General features: G+C 37.3%; 3 protein-coding genes across 4 annotated transcripts; all 3 read left to right on the top strand.

The window, feature by feature from the left end:
- The first annotated feature begins 1,789 nt into the window (after positions 1-1,789).
- On the top strand, positions 1,790-11,784 carry LOC106906944 (uncharacterized). 2 transcript variants are annotated; one of them, XM_088002023.1, is made up of 9 exons: positions 1,790-1,939; positions 2,221-2,532; positions 3,216-3,491; positions 4,736-5,011; positions 5,379-5,654; positions 5,790-5,957; positions 7,194-7,228; positions 8,777-8,842; positions 9,674-11,784. In XM_088002023.1, exons 1-9 carry the CDS (start codon positions 1,894-1,896, stop codon positions 9,782-9,784), a joined length of 1,566 nt encoding a protein of 521 aa, XP_087858149.1. In that variant the 5' UTR covers positions 1,790-1,893; the 3' UTR covers positions 9,785-11,784. The 2 variants fall into 2 exon arrangements, with proteins under 2 accessions (XP_087858149.1, XP_087858148.1); XM_088002022.1 differs by lacking the exon at positions 1,790-1,939 and having other exon boundaries at positions 2,292-2,532; positions 5,793-5,957.
- Positions 11,785-12,896: 1,112 nt separating this feature from the next.
- LOC148153124 (uncharacterized) lies at positions 12,897-16,381 on the top strand. Its single transcript, XM_088002031.1, has 6 exons — positions 12,897-13,108; positions 13,587-13,883; positions 14,899-15,180; positions 15,309-15,413; positions 15,488-15,516; positions 15,858-16,381. Exons 1-6 carry the CDS (start codon positions 13,063-13,065, stop codon positions 15,930-15,932), a joined length of 834 nt encoding a protein of 277 aa, XP_087858157.1. The 5' UTR covers positions 12,897-13,062; the 3' UTR covers positions 15,933-16,381.
- Positions 16,382-19,920: 3,539 nt separating this feature from the next.
- On the top strand, positions 19,921-23,874 carry LOC148153123 (peroxidasin-like). The gene is made up of 6 exons (XM_088002024.1): positions 19,921-20,304; positions 21,001-21,270; positions 22,261-22,563; positions 23,268-23,552; positions 23,630-23,734; positions 23,809-23,874. Exons 1-6 carry the CDS (start codon positions 20,022-20,024, stop codon positions 23,862-23,864), a joined length of 1,302 nt encoding a protein of 433 aa, XP_087858150.1. The 5' UTR covers positions 19,921-20,021; the 3' UTR covers positions 23,865-23,874.
- The last annotated feature ends 1,109 nt before the right edge of the window (positions 23,875-24,983 follow it).

Here is a 24,983-nt window from a genome sequence, read left to right as displayed (position 1 = left end):
CTAACAGGAAGTGACCTAACTCATGTTTTCATGATTGAAGCTGGTGAAGTTGAGCGTAATGCAGAAAAACGAGTCGATTCTCAGAGTTTCATCTGGGAAGGTGAAGTTCTTTGGAGGAAGTTTTACATTCTCCTCTTCAGCATCACATCAGGCCAGTGTAACATGGTTCAGGTTAAATCCTGCTAAAATGCACCATCTGCTGGTAAAAAGTTGTATTGCATTCACCTTATAAAGAGCGGGGTATTATGGGTAATCCTCAAAGGCGTGAGGATCACTGCCGAGGTAACTTGTCTCTGCTATGTGATAAATATTATTTGTGCATTTTATAGAATGTTTATGGTTTTCGTTTTTGCATATTATTGAAACATGTTTAATCCAGGTCCCGGTAGTTCTGCTATTATATCGTTTTTGTCGTGTTTTAGGACGTTTAGTGCGTGAGAAAGTTTGGTGATAATTTCCCACGCTGGAACATTTTGGCTCCTCCTTGCAGGAGCTTGTTTGATCCCAGACCTCACCTCGATGCCCATTGTGTGAAATGCAGGGATGTTTTACCAAATCTCTTGTAGCAGATGGTTAACATGAGGCTGAGTTTTATATAAACAGTTTTATATAAAGATACGGTTCATTTATGTTTTTGCATTGTTCTAAAATGCAAGGTTATATAAAGTAAAACATAAAAATGGCATCCAGTAAATAAAATGTCAACATTTTTTTTTATTTTTCAGAGCATTTTAATTAATTGCTTTATTTTCTCTGAAAAGTCACTCACTGGTTCTTTCTTTATTGTAAACAAAATCCACTGTGATCGCTGTCATTTTCAACAATTGTATTGTGATTACTGTATTATGGGTAATCCTCAGAGCCATGAGGATCAGTGACCGACGAGGAGCTTGTTTTATACCAGACTGACCTCACCTCCATGCCCTTTGTGTGAAATGCAGATGGAGAATTAAAGAAAAACAACTGATGCCAACTTGAGCAGCTCCTTGTTGTTCATTACCACACCAAGAAAAGCCACCAGATCCACATAGGCCACACCTGCAGCTGTGGTTTATTTAGTTTGATCAAGTTTTGGTTAATTATCTGCTGGTTTAGGTTGAAATCAGGGAGTGTTGAGTCTCTACTTGGTTTTTATTGACTGGAAATCAGAAACTGGGAGATTTTATTACACAGTGAAATATTTTGAGCGAATGTATCATCAGGTCAATACTAACTGTCACCAGTAGAGGGAGCATGTGGGTCCTGGCAGATGGCTCACTCACCAACAGAGCATTCTGGGATATGTAGTACTGAATGGTTTGTTTCCCAGTGATCCAGCTCTAGCTGACATGTTGAATGTTCTCATGGACCAAATGTGACCCACTGCCTGAGTCTGAAGCCTCTGCTGGAGGATCCAGTTGGACCTGATTGGATTCTGTTCCGACTCGGTTTGATTCTCTGTCTGCAGAGTCTCAGAGCTGCTGCTGTTGGTGGACTGACTGCAGCTCATTAGAATGAATCATTGTTCCTCTTTGTGAAGGAAATGACAACAAGCTGTACTGAAAGTAATAGAAATAAAAAAGAAACATTGTTTTATTTTCTTTATAATCAGATCCTCCAGCTAAACCATGACTCACTTTAGTTCTTAGTGTTACAAAGTGAATCAGTTCAAAATTGATTAAATGTTCATTTCTATCTAAAGCTTGTAAAACTACTTCCTTCTATCTGTGGTTTTTCTGTCAGTTTCTAAAGGACATAAATGTGACGACAGCAGAGTTACAGAATACATGCTGGGTGTTGGTGTGAAGCTGTTTTTATCCTTTATTTCAGCCGCAAACAGGAAACATCATCAGTGTTTTCAGATCAGCAGCAGAGAAAAGTCTCTCAGTTCAGCAGCTGATAGACGGACAGGAGATGTTGGTTCTGGTTCTGGTTCTGGTCGTTGTGCTCCAGTTTGAAGGTAAAGATCTGTTTTCTTTCACATGAAGATGAGAAAAATTAAAGCAAACTTTGGTTCACTGTCATTTTCATGGAGACATTAATGTAAAGTATCTGCAAAATAAACATGTCCTGCATGAGTGAAAAATAAATGCTGACAGAATTAACTTTTTTGTCCACAAGACTGAACAATGTAAAAGTAATTCAACACCATGAAAAGAGACGACTAACATTTATAATTTTACCTTCATGACTGTGAAGAATGAAATGTGTAACACTTTGATGTTTTTGTTTCTGCTGCAGGAACCAGAGGAGGAACTATTTATCTGTATCACAGAGAGAGAGAAAATGTTGTTCTACCTTCAGAGAGACCTTCATCATATTACCCATGCTCCATTGTTAACTGGCTTTACAGCAGAGATACAAGCACAACTCAATCAGAGGTTAGAGAAGGAAAAGTTGTTCAGAGTTCACCTCGAGCTTCCAGGTTAAATATGGACAGCAGCTGCTCTCTGACCATCAACAACATCACTGCTGATGATGCTGGACGCTACACCTATAGACCTGGATCAGGAACCTCCTCAGATGGTCTCGTGTATCTGAGTGTTTTAACCAGTGAGTATTTAGACCTGAATGATTTAACTCTCAGTCTCTTTCCTTCTGATCTACTTGGTGAAATGTTGGACAGATGTTTCTGACATCATCAGTTCTGATTTCCTTTTTCTCTGAACCTTGAACTTCTTTGGACTTTAACATGAGGGAACCTCTCAGTGACCTGATGCAGTCAGAAGGTCACATGTTGTTCAGTCAGAGAGAAACGATCATTTATTTAGATTCAGGCAAACATTACCTATCAGTCCACAGAGAAGGAGGAAATGAAGCTTGCAGTGAAGTTTTAAAATTTATTTCCTCCAACCTCTGTTGCCTTTCTGCTACTTCCTGTCTGATCTGGGGGCGGGGCCAAGCTGTGATGTCATCAGGAAGTTGCTCATCAGAGTGAACGTTGTGCTGAGGATGTTTAGATTTAATGAGTTCATCTTGTTTTGTTCAATATTTGATCACATCGCTGAATAATCAACTTTCTTCCATCAAGCTGATGAAAACCTGCTCTGATCTGTAATAATGTAAATCAATAATCAAGTAAAATGGAGAAAACATTTTAAAAAAAGTTATTATTTATTTCACATACATTCTGCAGCCTAAGACTTTATATTAGAATTCTCACCTTTGAGAACCTTAATAAAGTTCTCAAACTTTAAAGTTTTATATTGAGAAAACTGTTTTATTTTCTCCTTTAGTTTCAGATTCTGATCCAACAAAGGAAGATTTTACATTACGATGTTCTCTGTGGAAATACGGAGGATTGGATTCTTGTCCAGAGAAAAGTTTCCGCTGGTTGGATGAGACAGGAACTGAACTGACTGGTAAAACTGATGATCGCAGCTCAAGACAAAGATGTTATTCCTCTCTAACTGTGAAGCATCAGAGCGACGAGAACAGAAGATTCACCTGCCAGTTTGTTGAAGGAAACAAAGTGAAGGTTGAAGCTCAATACATACCACCTTTTTTTAAAGGTACAAAGTATTTTATTTACAGAATAAATGAGATAAACAGCAGGAATTACTAGATTATTATGATTATTTATATTTTATATAAGTTATATGTGGTTATCATTTTTCTTTGTAGACAGTTTAAGTATTTTTCAAAACAAGTTTTCTATCTGAAATAAAACTTGATTTATTTCCTCTGAGAAAAAAGAAGTTTAGAACTTTTTTTTTATCTGCTGCAGCTTAAGATCAGTGAAACATCCTTCATGAAACAAAACAATTTACAGATACTGAGTGTGATTTATCAGAATAATAATAATATGAATGTGATTCATATTCTGTTGTCACTCTATTGAGTGATAGCTGAATAATTAAGCTTGAATTATAAAATAATAATGTGTTAATAGTTTTAAAAGTAAATCAGATCCACTGAACTGATCAGTGAACCGTCTGAATGTTTATGTGGAACAAAGTGACCAGAGCAGCGTTCTGTAGGGAACCTTTAAAAAGTGACACCAAAACAAAGCAGCGACTTTTAGAGGCTGATAGAGATGAAAAGATGGAAAGATGAAAATGATGGAAAGAAGGAAGTGAAACACACAGGAAGAGACAGATAAGTGTGTTAAACAGAGAAATGCTGGTCAGTTTCCAGGTTAGATAATAAACTGAGTTTTAACACAGAGACACTAAATCATCCAGTTCTTCAGGAGAAACTGACGTTTAAATGCAAATAAAAAACTTTAAATCTAATGAGCTTCTATGGGATTCAGAAGTTACAGTATTGTTAGATTTGTTACCTTTTGAATATATTTATATTTATTTTAGCTACTAACTAAACAATATTACATATCAAATTTCTTTTCCTCTTATTTGACTGGCAGAGAGAAAACAAACAAGCCGATTTCTGAAGTTTTCTATAAAACTGAATGTTTGATCTAAGAATGTTGATCAAAATGATTGTTTCTGTAAATGTGTGAGCAGAAACTCAACCATCAGTGGGAAACAACAATAATATGTTCAGATCTGTAGAAAAACCTTAAAGGCTGATAACAGGAGCAAGAAATGATCAAAGTGGAAATAAAAACCACTTAGAAAAATGTTTGACTTCAATGTTGACCAGTAATATATTCTTTTATTAAAATATTGTAAAATATGCTTTTAATCTTTTTAGAGATTCTATATTTCCAGTGAATACAATCAGAACAACAGAGACTGATACTGTATTAATAACCAAATATGTAGTAAAATATTTCTCTGAATGTTTTTTCCAGTCCATCTCTACCACAGAGCTGGAGATGAAGCTGTTCTGCCCTGTAACAGACCTTCATCATTCAACTCATGTTCCTCTGTTGACTGGAAATATAAGAGAAATAAAAACATTAACATTCAGCAGGAAGTTCATAGAGGAATCGTTCAGAGTTCACCTCGTTCTTCCAGGATGAGTTTGGACAGAAACTGTTCTCTGATCATCAACAACATCAATGCTGATGATGTTGGATGGTACAGATGCAGTTATAACACAGATGTGTTTCTAAATCTGCTGATCAGTGAGTATCTAAACTAATGACTCTCTACCTGCTGATTTCAGTTTTTCTTACCCTAAAATCTCTGTTTGGATCTGAATGTTTAGATCATGATGTGTTTTTATCTGAGTTCAGTCAGAACTGGATCTGGATCTGTCTGGTTTTAGAGACTAAGCTAACCTGATCAGTTCTCTCATGATGTTTTCATGTTGTAGTGGTAAACGGCCATGTCCAGTGGCTCCTGTTCAGAGTTAGTGCCAGGTGTTGGTCTGCAATGTTTCAACACAACAGCTGCTGTTCATAACCATAAAAATAAAGCTTAATTTAGTTTGTTTTCTGTTGCTAGAAAAAACCATTAAACATGAATTGTTATTGTCTGAATTTCTTTCAGTCTCTTCATCTCCACCAGACGCTGATCCAACAGTGAATAACTTCACATTAGAGTGTTCTCTGTTGAGATTCAGGTCAGGTACTTGTCCAGTTAAAAGTCTCCTCTGGTTGAACGAGACAGGAAGTGAACTGACTGGTGAAGGTGACGGATATAAATCAGGAGGACAGTTTGGTTGTGTTTCTCATCTTATTGTGAATCTTCAGAGCAGCAGAAGATTCACCTGCCAGTTTGTTGGAGGAAACAAAGTGAAGGTAGAAGCTCACTACCAACATGAAGGTATGATGTCATCTTATGAATCCAAAGTTGAGTAAAGTGTGTGATTATATTAATGCCTATTGAAATCTAGTGATATCTTTTTAAGACCAGCATATATTATCTATTGGATGATTTGTAATCTGAATCTTTTAACAGCAGCTCCTAACAGCACAGGTACTGCTGTTAAAAGTAACACCAGTACCTCCATCATCCTCATCATCCTCGGATCAGTGATCGGCGTTCTGCTGCTGCTGGTTGTTCTTGCTGCTGTTTTCATCAAACTCAGGAACACCAGAAATAAAGAGGATCACAAAACCACAACAGGTGCTGAGTTTATTTCACTAGAAGCTTCAAGTACAGACAAAACGTTATTTAAAAACACGTCTTTATTAGTGAAAGATCTTTCAATGACAAATTTAAAATCTGATATTGTCGAGTGTGAAAACATGTGATGATCAGATTTCTATTTAAATCTTCTGTTAGAGGAGGAATCCAGACACCAGTGGTTCTCTAAAACATCGCCTTAAACTGCAGTCAGAGATGTTTTCACTTCCAGAGGCAGTATTCTGGAAAATCGACTTTTTGGAGTTTTACATTATGTTATAATGTTATTCCTTCATTAAAACATACCTGGTGTGCTGCCTTGATGCATGTTTAAGAACCATTCAGCTGTGCAAAACGCCTGGTTGGACCTAGCTCCGCCTTCACGTCTCAGCTCCTCCTCAGAGCTGCAGACATAATACTGTCCCTCTAAAGGTGTGTTAGCCCAGCTGTGTGGTGGTTGTGGAAGAGGTGTGGGGGTTTGATCCCTCCGTTGATCTGATGGTGAACGTTCCTGTTGGCTGAAGGTTCTTCTTGATGTTCTGCAGGAACAAAATGTCTAAAACAGTCTGAATGGATGAACCATCAGCCACTCAGAAAGGCTGCAGCATCCAGACTTCCTGTTAAATAACCTGATTAAGCTGCTTTATTTGGATGAAAACGTAAAGTTATTCTAAAACTTCAAGATTATCATAGTGGGCAAAACCTTTTTTTTTTTTTTGTTCATGTTTTCATCAGCTGTAAAATTCAGGCCTGGATTATAGCAACAGGCTCCTGGGCATGTGTTGTCATGCAAATGTTGGTTACATGGACATGAGTGTCAGGATGGCATAGTCAAAGTCTAACCAAACGGTTTGGAGCACATTGTGTTCAGAGTGAAATCCCCATTATTATCCAAGTGGAGTAAACTCTATAAGCACTTTCAGCTGAAGGCAGCATACTGACTGCTGTGTGTTTCCAATATGATGAAGGTGGTTCATTTAGTTAGTTAGTTATTAGTTGTTCTGGCAAACTGGACATCTTCCATGTGAATTTCTCTGAGTTCAAAGAGCTGCAGATATTTTCAGTTTTATTTCCCTTCTGACATCTAACTCTGAGAAAGATGTTTCTCAGAATGAGGAAGAACCGTTTCCATAGTTACCACAGAGCAGTGAAGCAACAGTGGTTAAAAATAAGCAGAAGTTTGGTACGATCACCAAAAAATTTTAAAAATGATTATGGTGTTTTCTTTTGATTCAGAAAATCAAGATTCAACCAATGAAAATCATCAGTATGTGAGTATCGACACAAACACGTTTCCTATGGAGTTTGGAGAAAAAACATCAAATCACTCGATGCACTTTTAATGGGTGGAAAACTGGAACAGTTTTGTTACATAAGAACAGTTGCGACACATCTACACCATCTTTAGCTCTCCGGAAATCTAAAGTGACAGGAAATGATTGCAAGTTCTTCCTCTTTTCTAAACTTGTCAGAGAACGAAACACTTAGTTTTATATAAATACATTTAGCTGCAATTAATAACTAAAAAAAAAATCTGACATTTATCAGTCAGTGAAATACAGTAGCAGCTGTTTTCTTTTGTAATAATTAATGTCAGTGTGAAATGTAACGTTTCTAATTTTAGCTCCTTTGGTTGATCAAACTCACCTGTAAACTGAGGCTGAGAGTGTTGTGATCTGTGTTTTTCTGTGTAGTTATTTTGAGATTTTCTGTTTGTTATCCTGTTCCCTGTGAGTCTCTGCGTCTTCCCCGTTGATCGTCTCCCAGGTGTGTCTCGTCCCCTTGGTTACCCGGTGTGTATTTAAGTCCACCTGTTGTCTCTTGTCAGATCCTTGTCGTTGTTGGCGTCATTCGTCGCATGTCTATAGTTGAGTTTCTTTAGTAGAACTGTGAAGTCCTGAGGTTACTTGTTTTCATTCTACAGTCTTTATATCAGTCGCTACCTGTGTTAGCTGTGTGCTAATTTGCTGCCGTGCTGCCTGTTCTGGACTGTTACGAGCATCATTATTATTAAATTCATCATCACCTTCACTATAACCTGGGTTCTCTGCGCCTCTCCTCACCACCACCAACCACACCCCATGACAGAGAGACTTTGACTGGACCGTCTCAGGTTCAAAACCTGCCTGGACCATTTGTTAAAACTCTTCTCTGTCCCTCATTTCTGTTTTTAATATCATTTTGGTTTCAGTTTGTTTTTCTCCTTTATATTTAAACCACTTATCTTCTGTCCTCCCACTGTGGGAATCTTAATCATCTCATGCTTATGGACCAGTGACGTCACATCATGACCCGGTTTGGCTGAAGCTTCAGTTTCAGAGACATTCTCATATTCAGGATTATCTGACGGACAGAATGGTTTAAAACGGTTCAGTCCTCGTAGAAGACATCTCTAAAAACAATCCCACATCACCAGTCCTCCTCCACTGTGCTCAGCAGTTAGAATTGAGATGTTGGTTGTCATGACGTCTCCAAACATGACACAGTGAACTTTGGCCTCATCTGTCCAAGTTGTTCCAAATATTCAGAGGAAGCTTTTCAAACTTAGCTTAGAATATCTTCATCTGTTTGTTTCGTTTTCTTTCACAATGTGGTTTGGAAAATCGATCAAACTACATGGACTTTTACTTTGTAGACTCCTTAGCAGAAGACATGTTGTATCTGTGTGTATGTTGGACATGTTGTCTCTTCCTGGGTGAATGAAATGAATGAAATGGACAAACCTAACAGGACAGAATAAGACAGAAAAGTTTCGGTGGCTCCATAGATGCAGATGTTTCTACTGTAACTGTAGATAAATGTAAACTGTTTGTTCTCAGGATGAGCTGCAGGCCAACCTGACCTATGCTACTGTTAGCCACTCCAAACCCTCTCAGAAGATAAAGGTAAGACACCCAGTGAGCTTTGCAATCTTATAATTGTCCCATTTTAAATTTGTTTGATTTCATAAAACCAATGAATGAAACGAATCCAATCTGCAGGTAGAAACTGACTGAATTCATCTGTTAAATGTATTATAGTATAATTACAGTTTATCTGTGACAAAGTTTCAATCTTTGCATATGGAAATACAAGGAGTGTTTCAATATGGCCGCTCCTCGCATCAGCAGTAATAAACTGGTGAAAACACGTTTAGACACACTTGTACAAATGAGACTAAAATTAATGATACATGAAGCTCCTGTAACTTTAAACTGGAAACATTAAAGTTGAGTTTTGCTTATGGAAAAACTTTAAACGATGTTTGTAAGAGGTGCTTTGAAGAACGGTTACTTGGTGCCAGGTTCTAATTCCAACTTCACGTTAAATGGTTCACAGGATTACACCATCTATCATTCCTCTCCTCTCTTCCTGGTTCTGTCAGCCCAGAGTAAATGAAAACAATCCATGTTTATGTCCGGTGACGTTAACCACGTTTCAGAGTGTCGTTTCTTTGATGAACGGTTTGAGACGCCAACTAAGTAACTTTGTTGGGAGGAAATCTGTTTTCCCACAGTAATGGTAACATGGACGTTGGACTGAAAATAAAAACAAAGTCTTTACTGTGAGAACAAACAACTGAAATAAAAATACACTACATAACTAAATAATTTTTTGAAGAGAATAAAAAGAGTGAGAGTATTTTAATGTGTCATGTCGAGTTTTAACAACCAAATATCTACAAGTGAAAAGTCTTTCATATGAAATTGAAACGGTTTGTGGTTTTTGTGCTGCAGGTCCAACCGGTTGATGAAACTGTGACTTATTCTGCTGTGAGGACTAAAAAAAAGACGAAGGCGGACATCGACCCCAGCGACGTCTACAGCTGCCTCACTGAGCCAAAATGAGGAAACAGGAAGTGAGACGTTTAATAAACCGCCTTACAGGAAGCGGGCTGCTGGGTTTAGGTTTCAGCAATACCAAAGATTTATTTACATCATGCTTTGGACGTTTTCTGTTGTTTTTAAGTGATCATAAAGATTTCTTTGCAGAAATGTACCATGACTGAGTTATATGGTAAAGTTTTGTTATGTTTGTAAAATATGTGGACTGTAAATCCTGAACTAAAGAGAAGCAGCATGAATATGTAGTAACTAGAGATGTGCCGATCAGGTTTTTTCCTGCCGATACCGATACGGATCACCCATGAGGGCCAATTCACCGATACCGATCACATAATTATTATTATTTTTTTTATCATAAACACTACCGGTTACATTATGTGGAAAAAGGAACCATGAATTCACCTTAATTTAGACAAAAACTTGTTTTTAATAACTTTTTTCAAGAAGAAAACTAAACAAAACAGGCTTTGTGCAAATTGTACTGCTATTGATAATACTACCTTTAACAGACTGATAACATATGAAGGCTCTGAAGAGGCTAAATAATGCAAAGAGCCAAAATAAAACATCTCAACATTGCCAAAAAAATTCAAGTATAAAACTTAACATTCAAAGGCAAAAACAGGATCCATTACAATAAACAATCCAGATTTACTGAATGAAAACTTCCTGTTAGCATGGCGGCTAGCTGATTACTGCTAGCTCTGATTGGCTGTTTCTGACTGAGCGGAGTAATTATGCAGATCAGGGAGGAGATCGATTATTTTTTTAGAGATTATCTGTCTCAAGTTAGGACAGCGAAAGTTTTAATATGTAGGTAAAATGTATTTTTTAAGTTAGATGCTGCAGCTTTAAGCAGGTTCGGTGTGAGAGTCACTACCAGGTGGAGCAGAAGCGAAGCTCCGTCTGTCAGATATTACTACCTGTAGCGTAGCAGCGGTTCAACAGGAGAGCAGAACCAGCGTCTGACATCGCAGCTCGGAGACTTAAATCATTTTCCAGGTTATTTGTTTAGCTTTCTGACCGTCATGCTAATCCGGGTGAGTGTTTGTAGCTGTGCGCTGCTTTACCTGCTGTCTGATCCTCCGTATGTCTTTTTTACTGCAATGAGCCTCGATGTAGCCAAACTCCGTCAAGTATCTCATTGTTTTTATGTCGTATTAGCTTCGTTGTGTTGATGCATTTTGACCTGCTTCAATTTTCCCCACAACACGCAAACTTCCCCATTCACTCAGAGCCTTATAGTTCCACATCGCTTAGGATTTGTTGCTGCGCGTTTGCGCAGAGTGAAGGAAAGAGGAGACCAGCTGCACAGGCAGGCTGGAAATGAGATGATCGGTATCGGCAACAAGAGCCAATGATCGCCGATCACCGATCATGCACTTTTTCACGAAATAGGCCCGATTATGATCGGTGACCGATCGATCGGCACACCTCTAGTAGTAACTGATGCATGAAGACCCACAAGCAGAAGTGCAAATATTCAAAGGAAATGTTGACTTGGTTTTGGATTAAATCCACCTTTATTCTGTAAAATACAACTTTCAAAATACAAAAAACTCATCTGGAGACTTTTACCCAGTTTGTGGTTTAAGGTTTTGATCGCTGCGTCTGACCAAACCAAAGCTTTATTTTCTGTTCTGCTTTTTTTTTTACATTGTTTCTGGATTTAACTAAAATGCTTTTTTTATTTAGCTCTCCTGAGTTTATACAGCAGATTGTTTTGAACCCTCTAATTTCCATGTTTCAGCTGCTCTGGCGTCTCATCCCCTTCAGAGTCCAGTTTAATGATCCTGGTTCTGATCAGAGATCAACGTGGAAATGAGACAGTCAGACTGTCTGTCTCCCTCTGAACTGTTGTTCATTTTTATAAGCAGCTAAAAGCTCATTTTTAAACCAGATATTCAATTATTTTTCTGTATTGTTTTGAACAATAATGTAAAACCTATTTTCAAAATGCTATTATGTATGAAAACTGAAAATAAAACATTTTTTTAGTTACATTTTGCTTTACAACTCCTTGATTTTAATCTTGCTGAAAGTCTCATTGACTGTAAACTCCTTCTCTTTTTTGTGATTAGAGCCATTATGGTGCATTTCATGTAACAGTAACTATAAACATTGTAAACCTGACTTTGGCCACTTCAGCCATTAACGAACAGCAGAACATTTTAGCACAGCAGGTTTCTGGTCGTATCAAATTATCATTTTGCTGCCCCCTAGTGGTAAAACTAAAATATATCAGCTACACATTCTTTGTCAGTAAATCGTTTCATATTCATGTTAAATAAGTAGATATTTACAAACTTATAATTGTAATTCTGTATTAAGAGTAACAGTTTTATTCCTCCAGTATTTTTTCATTGTTTGGAGGTTTTTACTCAGGCAGTGGTGAAGCTGCCTGCACTCTGATGTCCTGCAGTTTTGAACGCATCATTTGAACGGAAACGCCTTTCTGATCAGACTGACATTCAGCTGTGCGGCTTTGATGACGTGTTAAGATTCAAACATGTCAGACTTTACTATCGTGTAGTTTTATCTTTCTAACATGATTTCAAAACAAATGAATGGTTTTCTGATGTGTAGAAAAATATCATGGAACCACTGATATTTGGTTGTGGTTCTCTGGTTTATTCGCTACATTAAAGGACATCTGTGTGTGAAAGCTGTTTATTTACTCACTACACATATTTACTATGTTTACTATGTCAACAATGTAAATGTGTATTTTATTCTCCAGAATATTTTTTGTTTGTAGCTAAATGTGTTTTTTAACTGGTTCCTCATTTTGCTGATGTTGCAAATCCAACAGCAGGTTTGGGTTTAAAGTTAAACAGATTCATATCAGAAAGACTTCAGATCTGTAGGAACAAAAAGTAGTTATTTTTAAATTCTGTAGCACTTTTCTGTGGTAGCCATCATGCACTGAATGAAAACTAAAAACATCAGGACAATAACAGAAACAGCTGATTTCTGAGCATCAAAAATATCAAACTGAGGTCACATGGAAAAAATGATGAGTCATTGTTTTTCAGTCAACAGATAATTTCATAACATCTTAATAATCTGGAGGTTTGTGTTTCCATTTTTCATCCCATCTCTGAACAGCTTCCCTTTGTGGTCTGAGTTCATCATCGTTTTCTACCAGCAGGTAAACATTTTGAATTCTGCTGTTTGTTTCGATCTTTTCCACAGAAACTCGACCACAAAGAGGAAATGGATGCACTTCTACTTTTATGTGGCTTTAAAAGAGAGGCTTGTGTGAGGAAGTCAGACGAACAATGTCTCTCCTTGGAGCGCTGCTCATTTTTGTGCTTCAGTTTGAAGGTAAATGGCTTTTTATTATTACTTTAAGTTGTAGTTTATGGCAAAAGTTTGACATGCATTGGAGTTTAAAAACAAGTTATTGTGTTTAATGGTCACTACTGACAAAGAGCCAAAACAAACAAAACCCATAACAGAAGCTGCTTTCAACTGTATTGCAATAATTCTGGACTTTGCAAAGATGAGAGCAGAATTTCTAACAGAAACCATGAAAACATGCAGGATCAACAACAAACATGCACTGCAGGGTTACAGTAAAATTAGCACTGAAAGTATATTTTTAAATAAACACTGTCAAAACGTCAGAGGGAAACAAATGACCTCGAGTTGTTAAGTTAAGCTGCTGAGTGATTCTCTTTAAACAGCTATTTGAGAGCTGAAACAGCGAAACTTCCCATCAGCTCCCATTTCATATTTCTGATTGTTAAGCATCTGCAAATATTAGTCTGAATAGTCCTTTAAAACTTTTATTTTTTTACAGCAAGTGTCTGTGCTATATCTAGAGCGGAGATCTACCATCCACTTGGGGAAGACGTAGTTTTGTTGTGTCGACTTCCTCAATCTGACCCACATGTTGGGGTTAAATGGCATCATGATGGAGAAACTCTTGTGTCGAACGGGACGATGATGGACGCTTCGTCTCGAGGAGGAAGGCTGAGCGTGAACATTAACGGATCTCTGATCATCAGGAAAGTTACGGCTTCAGATGCTGGAGTCTACACATGTCAGTTTCCAAACTCCATCAGCGTTTTGGAGAATGTGCTGTGTCTTTTGTCCAGTGAGTATTTGATCACCTGCACTTCAATCATTAATCACTCCTGTAAAACCATAACTCCATTTCAAATGAACCCACTCCGCCATTTTATCCCATCATATTCTGAACCATAAATAAACCCATATAAAAGCCGATAGGTAAAAGATACAATGAGGATTAACAAGAATAAGTTTGATTCTTGAGCTTTCTGCCACCTTGAGTGAGTCAAAGATCATCTTTAAATGTTTGTGGCGATAAGGTCGCCTGTTTGTACTAACAGGACAGAAATCAAAGGAAAACCTGAGTGACGTTGGCGCCTCACCTTCTGAAAATGGCTGTCGGTCAACTCGACTACATTTATGCTGGTTTATGCAGCAAAATATTTTGTTTGTGCTGCTTTGGCTTTGAACATATTATGACTTTTAAATGAAAGTTGTACTAACTGGCGCCCGGTGAACTCGACTATGTTTACGCTGGTTTGTGCAGCTATTATTTCAAAGATATTAATAAAAATGTTCTCCAGGGGTCATCAGAGGTCAACTCCTCCCCATCCCCACTCACATTTGAAAATAAATCAGTTTGGTGTCAATCACCTCGACTAAGTTTGTGCCGGTCAGTAAAGGTTTGTGTTTGCACACCTTTCATCCACGGTGCAGAACCTGAGGAACTTCCTGCTTCAGGTTCCCCTGCTGTTTTATCCTCCACTTTGCTTTATGGAGAGACGGCTCAGTTTCTGCAGGCAGCCTCATTTATGCACTACAGTGTTTCAACAACAAAGCTTGTGTACAAACAAGAGGTCTCACTCTGTCTCAAACTTTAGTTTTGCGTCTGGTGACTCAAAGCAGTAAGAGTGTCCAGAAATTTAGCTCAAAAGTGGAGATACTTCATAGAATTAGTAGTCAAGTGACAATAAAAGGTAAAACTACTTACAAAACCTTTTTTTCTAAAATGTTGTCAAGTCCATGTAACTGAATAAATGTAACTAATTACTATCCAGCTATTCAAAGAATCTTAAAATGTTTCTCTCTCCTTGTTTCAGTTTCTCCATCGCCACCAGATTCTGAGTGTAAAAAGAACAAAATTATGGATTTAAGCTGCTCTCTGATTTGCAACGCCTTCTCATGTCGAGAGGGCAGCTTTGTCTGGCTGAATGAAACTGGACATGTGTTACAAGAAAAGAAAGATGGTCAGAAGTTGGATGCAGGCTGCAGTTCAGTTCTCACTGTGAATCGTCTGATGGGAAACTACCGCAGATACGGCTGTCGGTTTGTTCAGAAAGACCAGGTCAAAGCAGAGGTTCACTACACGCCTGTCTTCTCAGGTAAATGATCGTTGTTCTTCATTTGTAAGCAATGCTGCGTATGTCAATATTTAAAATGTGTGAACATTGGATTAGTTTGAATTCGTGTCAGAAACCCAGATGAAGCGACATTAAAACATGTTGTTCAGATTCCACAGACTGGCCCGTTCTGAGCTCCATCCTGCTGATTCTGCGCGTCGCAGGACTGATCCTGATGATCTGTGTTGTTGTTGTTGTTTACATCAGAACCAGAGGTGAAAAACTTTACAGACTCATTACAACATGCATCAGAAAATATGAAATCAAAATGATATTTACCCTCTTCCAGGAAGCAAGAAGCCACTGAAGGACATCAATGTGAGTAAAAAAAAGACTTTTGACTTGATCCTTTTTTTCACCTTGTTGCCATGGAAACTTATTTATTTTGACAGCTGTGGTCTGACAACTTAATATTTATTTCTCTGAGCTTTTTTTGCAGGAAATACAAATAATTTCCTAATAATTTCTTAATAAGATCAATAACTGGTTCAGTGGTTATAATCTAGTCGGTAGCACTTACTGTGCATATTTGGGTCAAACATTTCCAAAAATAATAATAATACCCTGTGAATAAATTCAAGGTCAGGTTCTTAAAATGTGTCTTTTGCCAGAACATTATTTCTGTTTTTATTCAGTGAGATTTCTTTCTTTTATCTCAGGTTCATTTTGTCTGCAGAGACGGCTCTCTGAGCTATGAAAACATTGGAGTCTGTTCTTCTACTGTCAGTCACTGAACTTCACCACAACAAGCTGTACATATCAGCTTTGATTATTTTAAGTTTTTATTGCTGTATTACTATTTAAATGTTACAAAGCTAATAAATCATAGGAGGATCAGGTGAAGAGACAGAAGTCCTGAGTAAAAATGTTAGTTTCAGTCTAAATGTTGTGGGGAAACTGCAGGACAGGAAGTAGAGGAAGAATAAAGTGAATGTTGATCTACATTAGCAGTAAAAAACTCTGAAAACGTTTCTGTGTACTGGAGCTTGTGCATGAAAGTGAAAGGTTTATTTTATTTATCATGTCATTGTGTTTTTTCCTTCTTACATTTTTAACACTTCTTTGTTTAATGTGATGCTTTTTAACGTGTCCTATCTCTGTTGTCTTGTTTTCATGTAAAAAAACAACTTTAATTTACTGTATGCATGTATGATACAACTAATAAACTTCCATTATCTTTAAATACCTGCTTATTAATGGCTTACAAATATTTCACAGCTTAGTCATGCATTTACTATTTTTAATTATGTCTTATTGTAAAAAGTCTTAAAGTGGCACCAAAAAAGATTTTTAATATTTTTTTCTATTAGTCTTTACTAATTATTCTTGAAATACTGACTTTCCTCTGCATGGCATGCATCAAACTCGAGGCCCGTGGGCCACATATGGCCCGCCACAAGATTTCATGTGGCCCTTAAACCTGTAGAAAAAGAATCTTTAAGTTAATATTGTATGTATATATCAATCAATCAATCAACTTTATTTAAAGACGCAAAAATGGGTCCATAGAGTAAAAGATAAAAAACAAAAAAACAAAAAAGCAAATATACAATAATAAAAAGAAAATTATAAATACAGTAATCACATAACCAAGTCACTGAATTGCCATAAGGCTACATCGCCAGTGAGTCCACATTTTGGACTTACACCTGACTGAACGTCGTGAGATGTCTATTAGTGACAAGATAATGTTGTTTGTGGAGAGACATAGCCTCGCCATGAACCTGTACATAAGATGTCGCAACACAGCATGAAAAGTGGAGACCCCGACACCGATAAATGTCTGACTAGCACTGGTCCATCTCGGCATCCTTAGCAGCAGCCTCATTCCATCATTGTAGGCTACCTTAAGCTTCTGTAGAGTACTTTGTCTATACTGCCTCCAGAGGTGAGCAGTATACAGTGGGGTACAGAATGCCTTAAAGAGAGCCACTTTGACTGGGACAGAACACATCCGAAACTTACGTAACAGCATGTTAGCTTGTGCATACACTAAACGCCGTTGTCTATTGATGTCCATGTCATCGGTTAAATCATCAGTTATATAGTGACCCAGATATTTCACAGCAGTACAAACTCTAAGAACAACACCCCATAAGAAGAAATCTGGAAGTACCAACTTCTGATCCTCCTTGGTCCTTGCAATCATAATATTACTCTTCAGTGCATTGTACTGAATGTCATACTCCTGACCGTAGTTTGAGCAGGTCCTCAGTAGTTGTTGAAGACCAGCAGGACTGAAAATAACTAAATCATCGGCATACATAAGATGGTTAATTATAGTCCCACCAACAACACAGCCTGTCCCACATTGTTGCAACCAATTTGATAAATCATCCATATATACATTAAACAGAAGAGGAGACAAGACACTACCCTGTCTAACCCCATTACTTATTTTAAAAGGGGCTGACACACAATTACCCCATCTTACATACATCAGCTGATGCTTGTACCAAAAAGATAAAATCCTGACAATAGATCCAGGAACCCCTCTGTTATGTAGCTTGTGAAATAACTTGTCATGATTAACCCGATCAAAAGCCTTTGAGGCATCAATAAAACACATAAAAATTGTAGAATTATGTCTGTTATACAGATCTAAAATCTCTTTCAGAGCTAATATACACATATCAGGGCCATGCTGCGATTTAAAACCAAATTGGTTTTCAGAGGTAAGAAGAAAAAGCTCAATCTTATTCAATATAATCTTCTCTAGAACCTTGGATAATACACTGGCTAAAGCTATGGGTCGATAATTTTCCCTATTATTTATTTTGCCGGCTTTATCTTTTAAAATAGGAACTAATATAACAGCTAAAAGTGAATCAGGTAAAATACCATGAACTAAAAAACCATTAAAACACAAGGCAAGCAAAGGAAAGAGTTTTTTGCTTGAGAATTTTAAGTGCTCTGCAGAGATCTCATCCATACCACAGGCCTTATTATTCTTTTGACTCATGACTGTGTCATATGTTTCATGAACTGACACATTCACGTCTTCATCATGTGCAATGCTGTCCATCCTTAACGGGGCGCTTTTAACACAGTTAAATAAATCATAATAATGCTTCTCCCACAACCGAGTAACTTCTTCTGCCCCACTAGCATCATCAATATTAGTTGGCAGACTTATTTGAAAATTATTCGTAATCTTTATCTCCTTCCAGAAATCATTTGAGGATCTATTTTGCATTTTCCTTGCAAGCAGATTAGACTTCATTTTATTCTCATGTGTTTTTATGAAGCGTAAAGCATATTTAAATTTCACATTTGCTTGTTTTTTATACTGGAAGAGAAGACCTTGCTTTTATATATATATATATATATATATATATATATATATATATATATATATATATATATATATAATTTTATCAGTCAAATGAACAGTTTTATCTGTATTGTGTAAAATTAGATAAACGTGAAAATACGTTAAATATTTAATTCATTAAGTTCTGATCAAATGCAGAAACGGCTGTTTATTAATATTTTAACATAGTTTTATAAACGTCCCGCCTCAAACGGCCCATAAACACATCCTTGATCTTGATGTGACCCAAAATGAAAGTGAGTTTGACAACCAGCTTCACATCAAGTTATCAGAAAACATCTAAAACTCATCAGATTAATTTTTACAGGAAGGAAAAAGACACGAACTCAAACTTTTAAACATGATTAAAATGCAAATATAGTTTGTTTAAAGTTGAGTTTTTTAAAAATAAACCAGCTGATAAATTGACTTTTGATGAAATATAAAGCACTTCTGTTGGATAACTTGTTTGTTTTCAGTCAGAAAGCAGCACATAAAGGAGCAGTTAATATTTTGATCATTTCCTGTATGAGAGCAAATCTATCTGGAAACTAAAGAAAAGTTTTTTTCTAGCACTGAATAGAAATCATCTGTGGTGGACTGATGTTAAACAGTCTGGATTAAAGCTGAATATACTTGACGATTTTGTCTTTACACTTTTTTTAAATATTGAAACATTGATCAGTGATTAGTGTCGGAGTTTTGAGAACGTGACAGGAAACAGGAAGCTGGTTGCAGTCTCACTTTTTCTTTAAGCTGGATCCTCTTTAGTTTCACTGGAACTGATGCTGCTTAACCCAAAAAGCAAACAGTTAAATATTTTTACAGCACATATTATGCACAATGTTATCCTACACCATATGTTTTTGGACTTTTAAGATAGATTATTGTACAGTTAGTTGGTTTATTGGTTATGATATGTGAGAGTACTTTGGAAAAAGTAAAAAACAAATCTTGGTGCCAAATGAAGTGTTCCTCCAAAAGGACTGGGGAAAAGACGTAAAGGAGGGAAAAAAGTAATTTGTTTGTGGTTCAGCCAAAAATCACCATGACAATCAAATAAATACTGATGAAGATGAGTTGTGGGGGTTGGCTGAACTCATCAGTCAGTCGGTCACAAACAGGAAATAAGAGAAACGTCTTCAGATCACAGAGACGCTGCCCAGCGATCAGCAGCTGTAAGATGGCAGCTCTGGGATTTCTTTTCCTCTTTGTTCTTCAGTTTGAAGGTAAACATATTTTACTTCAAGTGTTTGATTATCATTTTAGATGTCTTCATTCAATTCAGACTTCAAATGTTAAAATTTGGAAGTTTATCAAGTTCAACAATCTGTTTATTTGAAGGAAACTGGTTCTGGCGAACTTTTTTCTTATGAAGAAACGAGCAAAAGATCTTAATTTTCAATAATGTTGATTTCTTAGCCATATTCTCTCCTGTCTCTACAAATATTGTCAAACTTATTTTAATGTACATCTTTTATTTATTTTTGTTGCAGCGAGCATCAGTTCTATGGCGTTTGGGCATTTCTTCTGTGGACGTGGGGATGATGTGGCTTTGCCGTGTTCCACTTTTCAATCTGACCCACCTGTCAGGATTGACTGGAGCTTCGGTGAAGTCACCCTGGTGGAGGACGGGTCACTGGTGGAGGCCTCGTCCCGAGCTGGAAGGCTGAGCCTGAACCATGAAGGATATCTGAACATTAAGAGAGTCAGGCCTTCAGATGCTGGAAACTACCGGTGTTCCTTTAAGAACATCCTTTACGTTATAGATTTCCAGCTGAGTGTTTTGTCCAGTGAGTATTCAACCACCTAAACCTCAATCATTCTGCTTCTGAGCTTTTAGAACAGATCTTTATCTCCTGTTTCATGCTGCAGATTCCCACAGTCGGGTCAAACTCATAGTCATACCTCCATTAGATACACACACCACCAGTTTGTCCCGTCACATTCTGAAGCATTGCTAGCCATTAATATCAGTCTATAAAAATAAAATGTGGCAAAGATAACATATTGAAAACACAGTTTCTGACGTCTCAGTTCCAGATATTTATGGAGTTTAGTTTGGCTGCCTTAAAACTTATGCAGCAACAAAATCTTTTTTGAGGCAGGCATCTTCTTAAACATCCAGTCAGTCTTGGCAGATTGCCGTTTGTACTGAGCCAGGTTCTGGTTCTGCTGGACGTTTCTTCCTGTGAGAGGAGAGTTTTCCTCTCCACTGTCGCTACATGCATGGTCAGTATGAGGGTTGCTTCACTTTCATTTCCTCCTCCTGGCTGCATTATGCAGATTCAGTTTAGTCCTCTTCTTATTTTGGTCAGGCAGGAGTTTCATTCTGTGGAGTAAAATGAATAATGCTATAAACTGAGTTTTACTTCTGATGAGATTCAGGAGCTTTTTGTCATTATGCAAACAGTTTTATATCACAAACATTAAAACAGAAGCTCAGCAGGGAAATAAGACCAAAGTTTGTTTTTCTCTCCTTGTTTCAGTCTCTCCATCTCCACCAGATGAGTGTAAAAAGGATCAAACCGTGGATTTAAGCTGCTCTCTAAGCACCGACAGCTTCTCGTCTCTAGAGGGCAGAATTGTCTGGCTGAATGAAACTGGAAATGTCCTGCAGGCAAACAGAGTCGGGCTGAAAGGAAAGGTTTCAGTCCTCACTGTGAAATGTCAGATGGGAAACTACAGAAGATACACCTGCCAGTTTGTTCAGAAAAACGATGTCAAAGCAGAGGTTCACTACACCTCTGTCTTCTCAGGTTAATGACACACATTCATCATTTTCCATGTATGAACTGCACTGCACATCAACCAAAGCTTTCATTTGCAAAATGAGTGAAGATTGGATTTATTTAGATTTGATGTCACAAACGTCTGAAAATGGGACAGAAAACAGGATGTCCGATTTTCAGCGTTGATTTGATTTCTTTATTTGTTTATTTATTTACTCATTAAATAATTTATCAACATTTCAAAAGACTTAGAGTTTGACCGAAGCATAAGTTTTTTTATTTATGCCTGTATTACTCATCAATTTAAACTAAACTGCCTCTCCATAAATATACTAAAAAAGCATTAGAAGTCATTTAAACTCGTAGTCCTATTTTATAATATTTTTTGTAATAATTTTTTTGGAAATCCATAATGATCTGCACACTCATAAGTCACCTTTGCATCATTCCACAATTTAGTTGACAGCAGACATTTTGAGCTTTTTTTAGCTTGTTTTGTGAACATGCCAATCATGTTTTCATCCATTTAATATAAAAAATATTAATACATCAGCAGGTAGTAAGCTTATTTTTCTTCTAAACATTATTTGCAATATTTTAAAATCAACATTTCATTGCAGCTGATTTAAAAAACTGGATTTGTATGTTAGTAACCATGGTAACCAGCCTTATTGATGACATGCATCACTCGTTTTTGTAAAAGAACTATATTAACTATAATATACTTCCTCACAGTAGCAAGTGTAGAGAAGTTTAATTGAACAATAAACTATATCTAAAGCCTTAAAATTTTATATGTTTTTACACTTATACATTATTGTCTTTGCAATCTTATGCTGTTGATATGTTGTCTCCTCCACAGTCTCCATATTAATATAGTTGATAATCTTACCACAGAAGAAGACTGCAGTTTGAGAGAATTGGCAAAATAAAGTTTATATGAAGCAAACTCTCTCCTGTCTCTACAAATACTAGAATGTGAATAATCATGTTTGGTTTTTTCTTGTTTTTTTGCAGACAACGTCGGTTTTAAAGTGGATGATGTGTCCTTTCATGGACGTGGGGAAGACGCTGTCCTGTCTTGTCCGCTCTTTCAGCCCGACCCGCATGTCGGGGTTAACTGGAGCCGCGGCAGAAATCCTCTGTCTCTGGTGGAGAACGGGACGGTGATGGAGGCGTCGTCTCCGTCTGGACGGCTGAGCGTGAGCAGGGAAGGGTCTGTGTTCCTCAGAAAGGTCACGACCTCAGATGCTGGTTACTACAGATGTTGGTTCCAGAACCCCGTTGACGTTATGAATACTGTGCTGTGTGTTTTATCCAGTGAGTATTTTTAACTTGTTTTTCTGCTTCTTAATTGACTGAACTTAGCAGCAAAACATTCTTATTTACAGCTCAGATGAAGATTATATCAGTTTTTACAGGAAGTTCTGTTTAGCAAAACGATCCTCACCAGATCGTCACTCTGAAGGTTCAAAGAGTGAAACAAAAAAAGGTTAACGTTGGTCTGAAAATAATCAGTGAAGTCAAGCAAATACTTCAATCAATGCATTTATGAGCATTTAGAAGTTTTGCTTCAGAAAAAGTTCACATAAATGCCAAAACTGTTATGAACATGTTTAATACACCCATAGATCCATCTTAATCTTAACTCTACGGCCACATTTAATACCTACAACGTTTCTAGAGGGGTTAATGTTTCCTTTTTTATATTGAATTTCAGTATTGATCCAGAGCAGCTTTGATTTTTACTTCTGCTAACACACTGAGACTTTTTGGCAGTTTAATAGTGTAATTATTAGAATTTAGTTTCTACTGCAGTCAAAAGAAAAATAAGCAACTCTAAGATTTTTTTATGTTTTAAACATTATTTTAATGTGAAGAAAAGTCACACCAGTCCTTTTCTTTTTAGTCTCAGCACTAAACCTTATGAGCCATTTGTCATTGAAGAGTAAAAAAATCACGTGTTGAAACAAAAATTCAGCAGGAAAATGAGATAAATGTTTGTTTTTCTCTCCTTGTTTCAGTCTCTCCATCTCCACCAGATGCTGAGTGTAAAAATGATCAAATCATGGATTTAAGCTGCTCTCTGATGTGCATGGACCTCCGCTCATGCCCAGAGGGCAGCATCGTCTGGCTGAATGAAACCGGGAATGTGCTGCAGGAGAAAAAGGTCGGCTTGGAGGGAGACACAGGCTGCGTTTCTGTCCTCACTGTGAACCGTCTGATGGGAAACTACAGGAGGTACAGCTGTCGGTTTGTCCGACAAGACCAGGTCAAGATGGAGGTTCACTACACGCCTGTCTTCTCAGGTAAATACTAGAAGACATGATTTATTTAAATTCGTGTCAGAAACCCAGATGAAGCGACATTAAAACATGATGTTCAGATTCCACAGACTGGCCCGTTCTGAGCTCCGTCCTGCTGATTCTGCGCGTCGCAGGACTGATCCTGATGATCTGTGTTGTTGTTGTTGTTTACATCAGAACCAGAGGTGAAAAACTTTACAGACTCATTACAACATGCATCAGAAAATATGAAATCAAAATGATATCTGCCCTCTTCCAGGAAGCAAGAAGCCACTGAAGGACATCAATGTGAGTAAAAACACCAAATACTTTTAATCAGGCCGGCCTGATTAAAGAAATGTGGTTTTGGGGCCGTCTAGTTCTGCTAACATTGTGGACCGGCTGCAAACAGCAGTCCGATCATTAGATTATTAACACTCCTGCTATAAACTATTAGATTTCTGGCTGTTTACATTATATACATGTATAATAGGACACATTTATTGGCCTCTGATTAATCCACCAGTTGATTTCTGGGCGCCGATTTCTTTAATTTTTGGGGGATCGTGATCTGCCGATACTTACACATGAAGCCCATCTTATCCCCTGATCTTCATCACCAAAGGTTTATAAATCAGCCTCTGTCCTCTTCTGCTCTGCAGTGAGAGGTTTGACTGACAGACCAACCAGGTCAGGTCTGCATGTTTACAGTTAACAATATTCACCCACTGCTGCAACTCAGTGACTTTCTTGCTACATTTAGCAACATTTCAGACAAATAAATTTTATATCAGCCAAAATCAAAATCAGCAGCTCAGCTTTTTAAAGATCGGTAACCAGGGATCGGCCAGAAAACTGCAATCGGTGCAGCCCTACACACATATTCATGACAATCTATGATTAAATAGATATTTCTAAGTGTAACTCCAATAGCTAAAAATGTAATTTATACCAGATTAGTTTTTCTCCCCTGAGAATGTGGACCGGTACCAGTACTGGACTGATTCTGAGCCTTCAAATGATATTAACAGAAGTTTCACATAACCTAGAATGTTTTAGCCACAAAATGATTATTATACTCAACAGCAAACAACAAATCCCAACTACAGCGTAGAGCAGCTCATCCATGATGCAGCCATGTAGCCTGACATAAAAACATTTAGCTAGATGATGTCAAACATTGAGAAGTTTTAATTATTGTTATCAAACGTTATCAAACTCAACATTTTGAAGCCAAAAATACCTCAGAAATATACAGAACCACCATGAGAATAAATTAATCTAGAGTTTAAACTCTGTTTCACACAAACACAAAGACGCTAGCATAAATGTTTGGCCTGCAGGTCGCTATCAAGCTAATTTTCTACTAGCAGCTTTACTAATCTTTACATTACATCACCAAGGCTCATTAAAACAAACCTTTATCTTGGCTTTTTCTATTCTTCCTCTTTCTTT

Source organism: Poecilia mexicana, unplaced genomic scaffold, assembly GCF_051168715.1.
Source record: "Poecilia mexicana isolate PSO_F unplaced genomic scaffold, ASM5116871v1 scaffold_21, whole genome shotgun sequence".
Classification (NCBI taxonomy): Eukaryota; Metazoa; Chordata; class Actinopteri; order Cyprinodontiformes; family Poeciliidae; genus Poecilia; species Poecilia mexicana.
The sequence above is the reverse complement of the archived record's forward strand: the minus strand, read 5'-3'. Positions and strand labels throughout refer to the sequence as shown.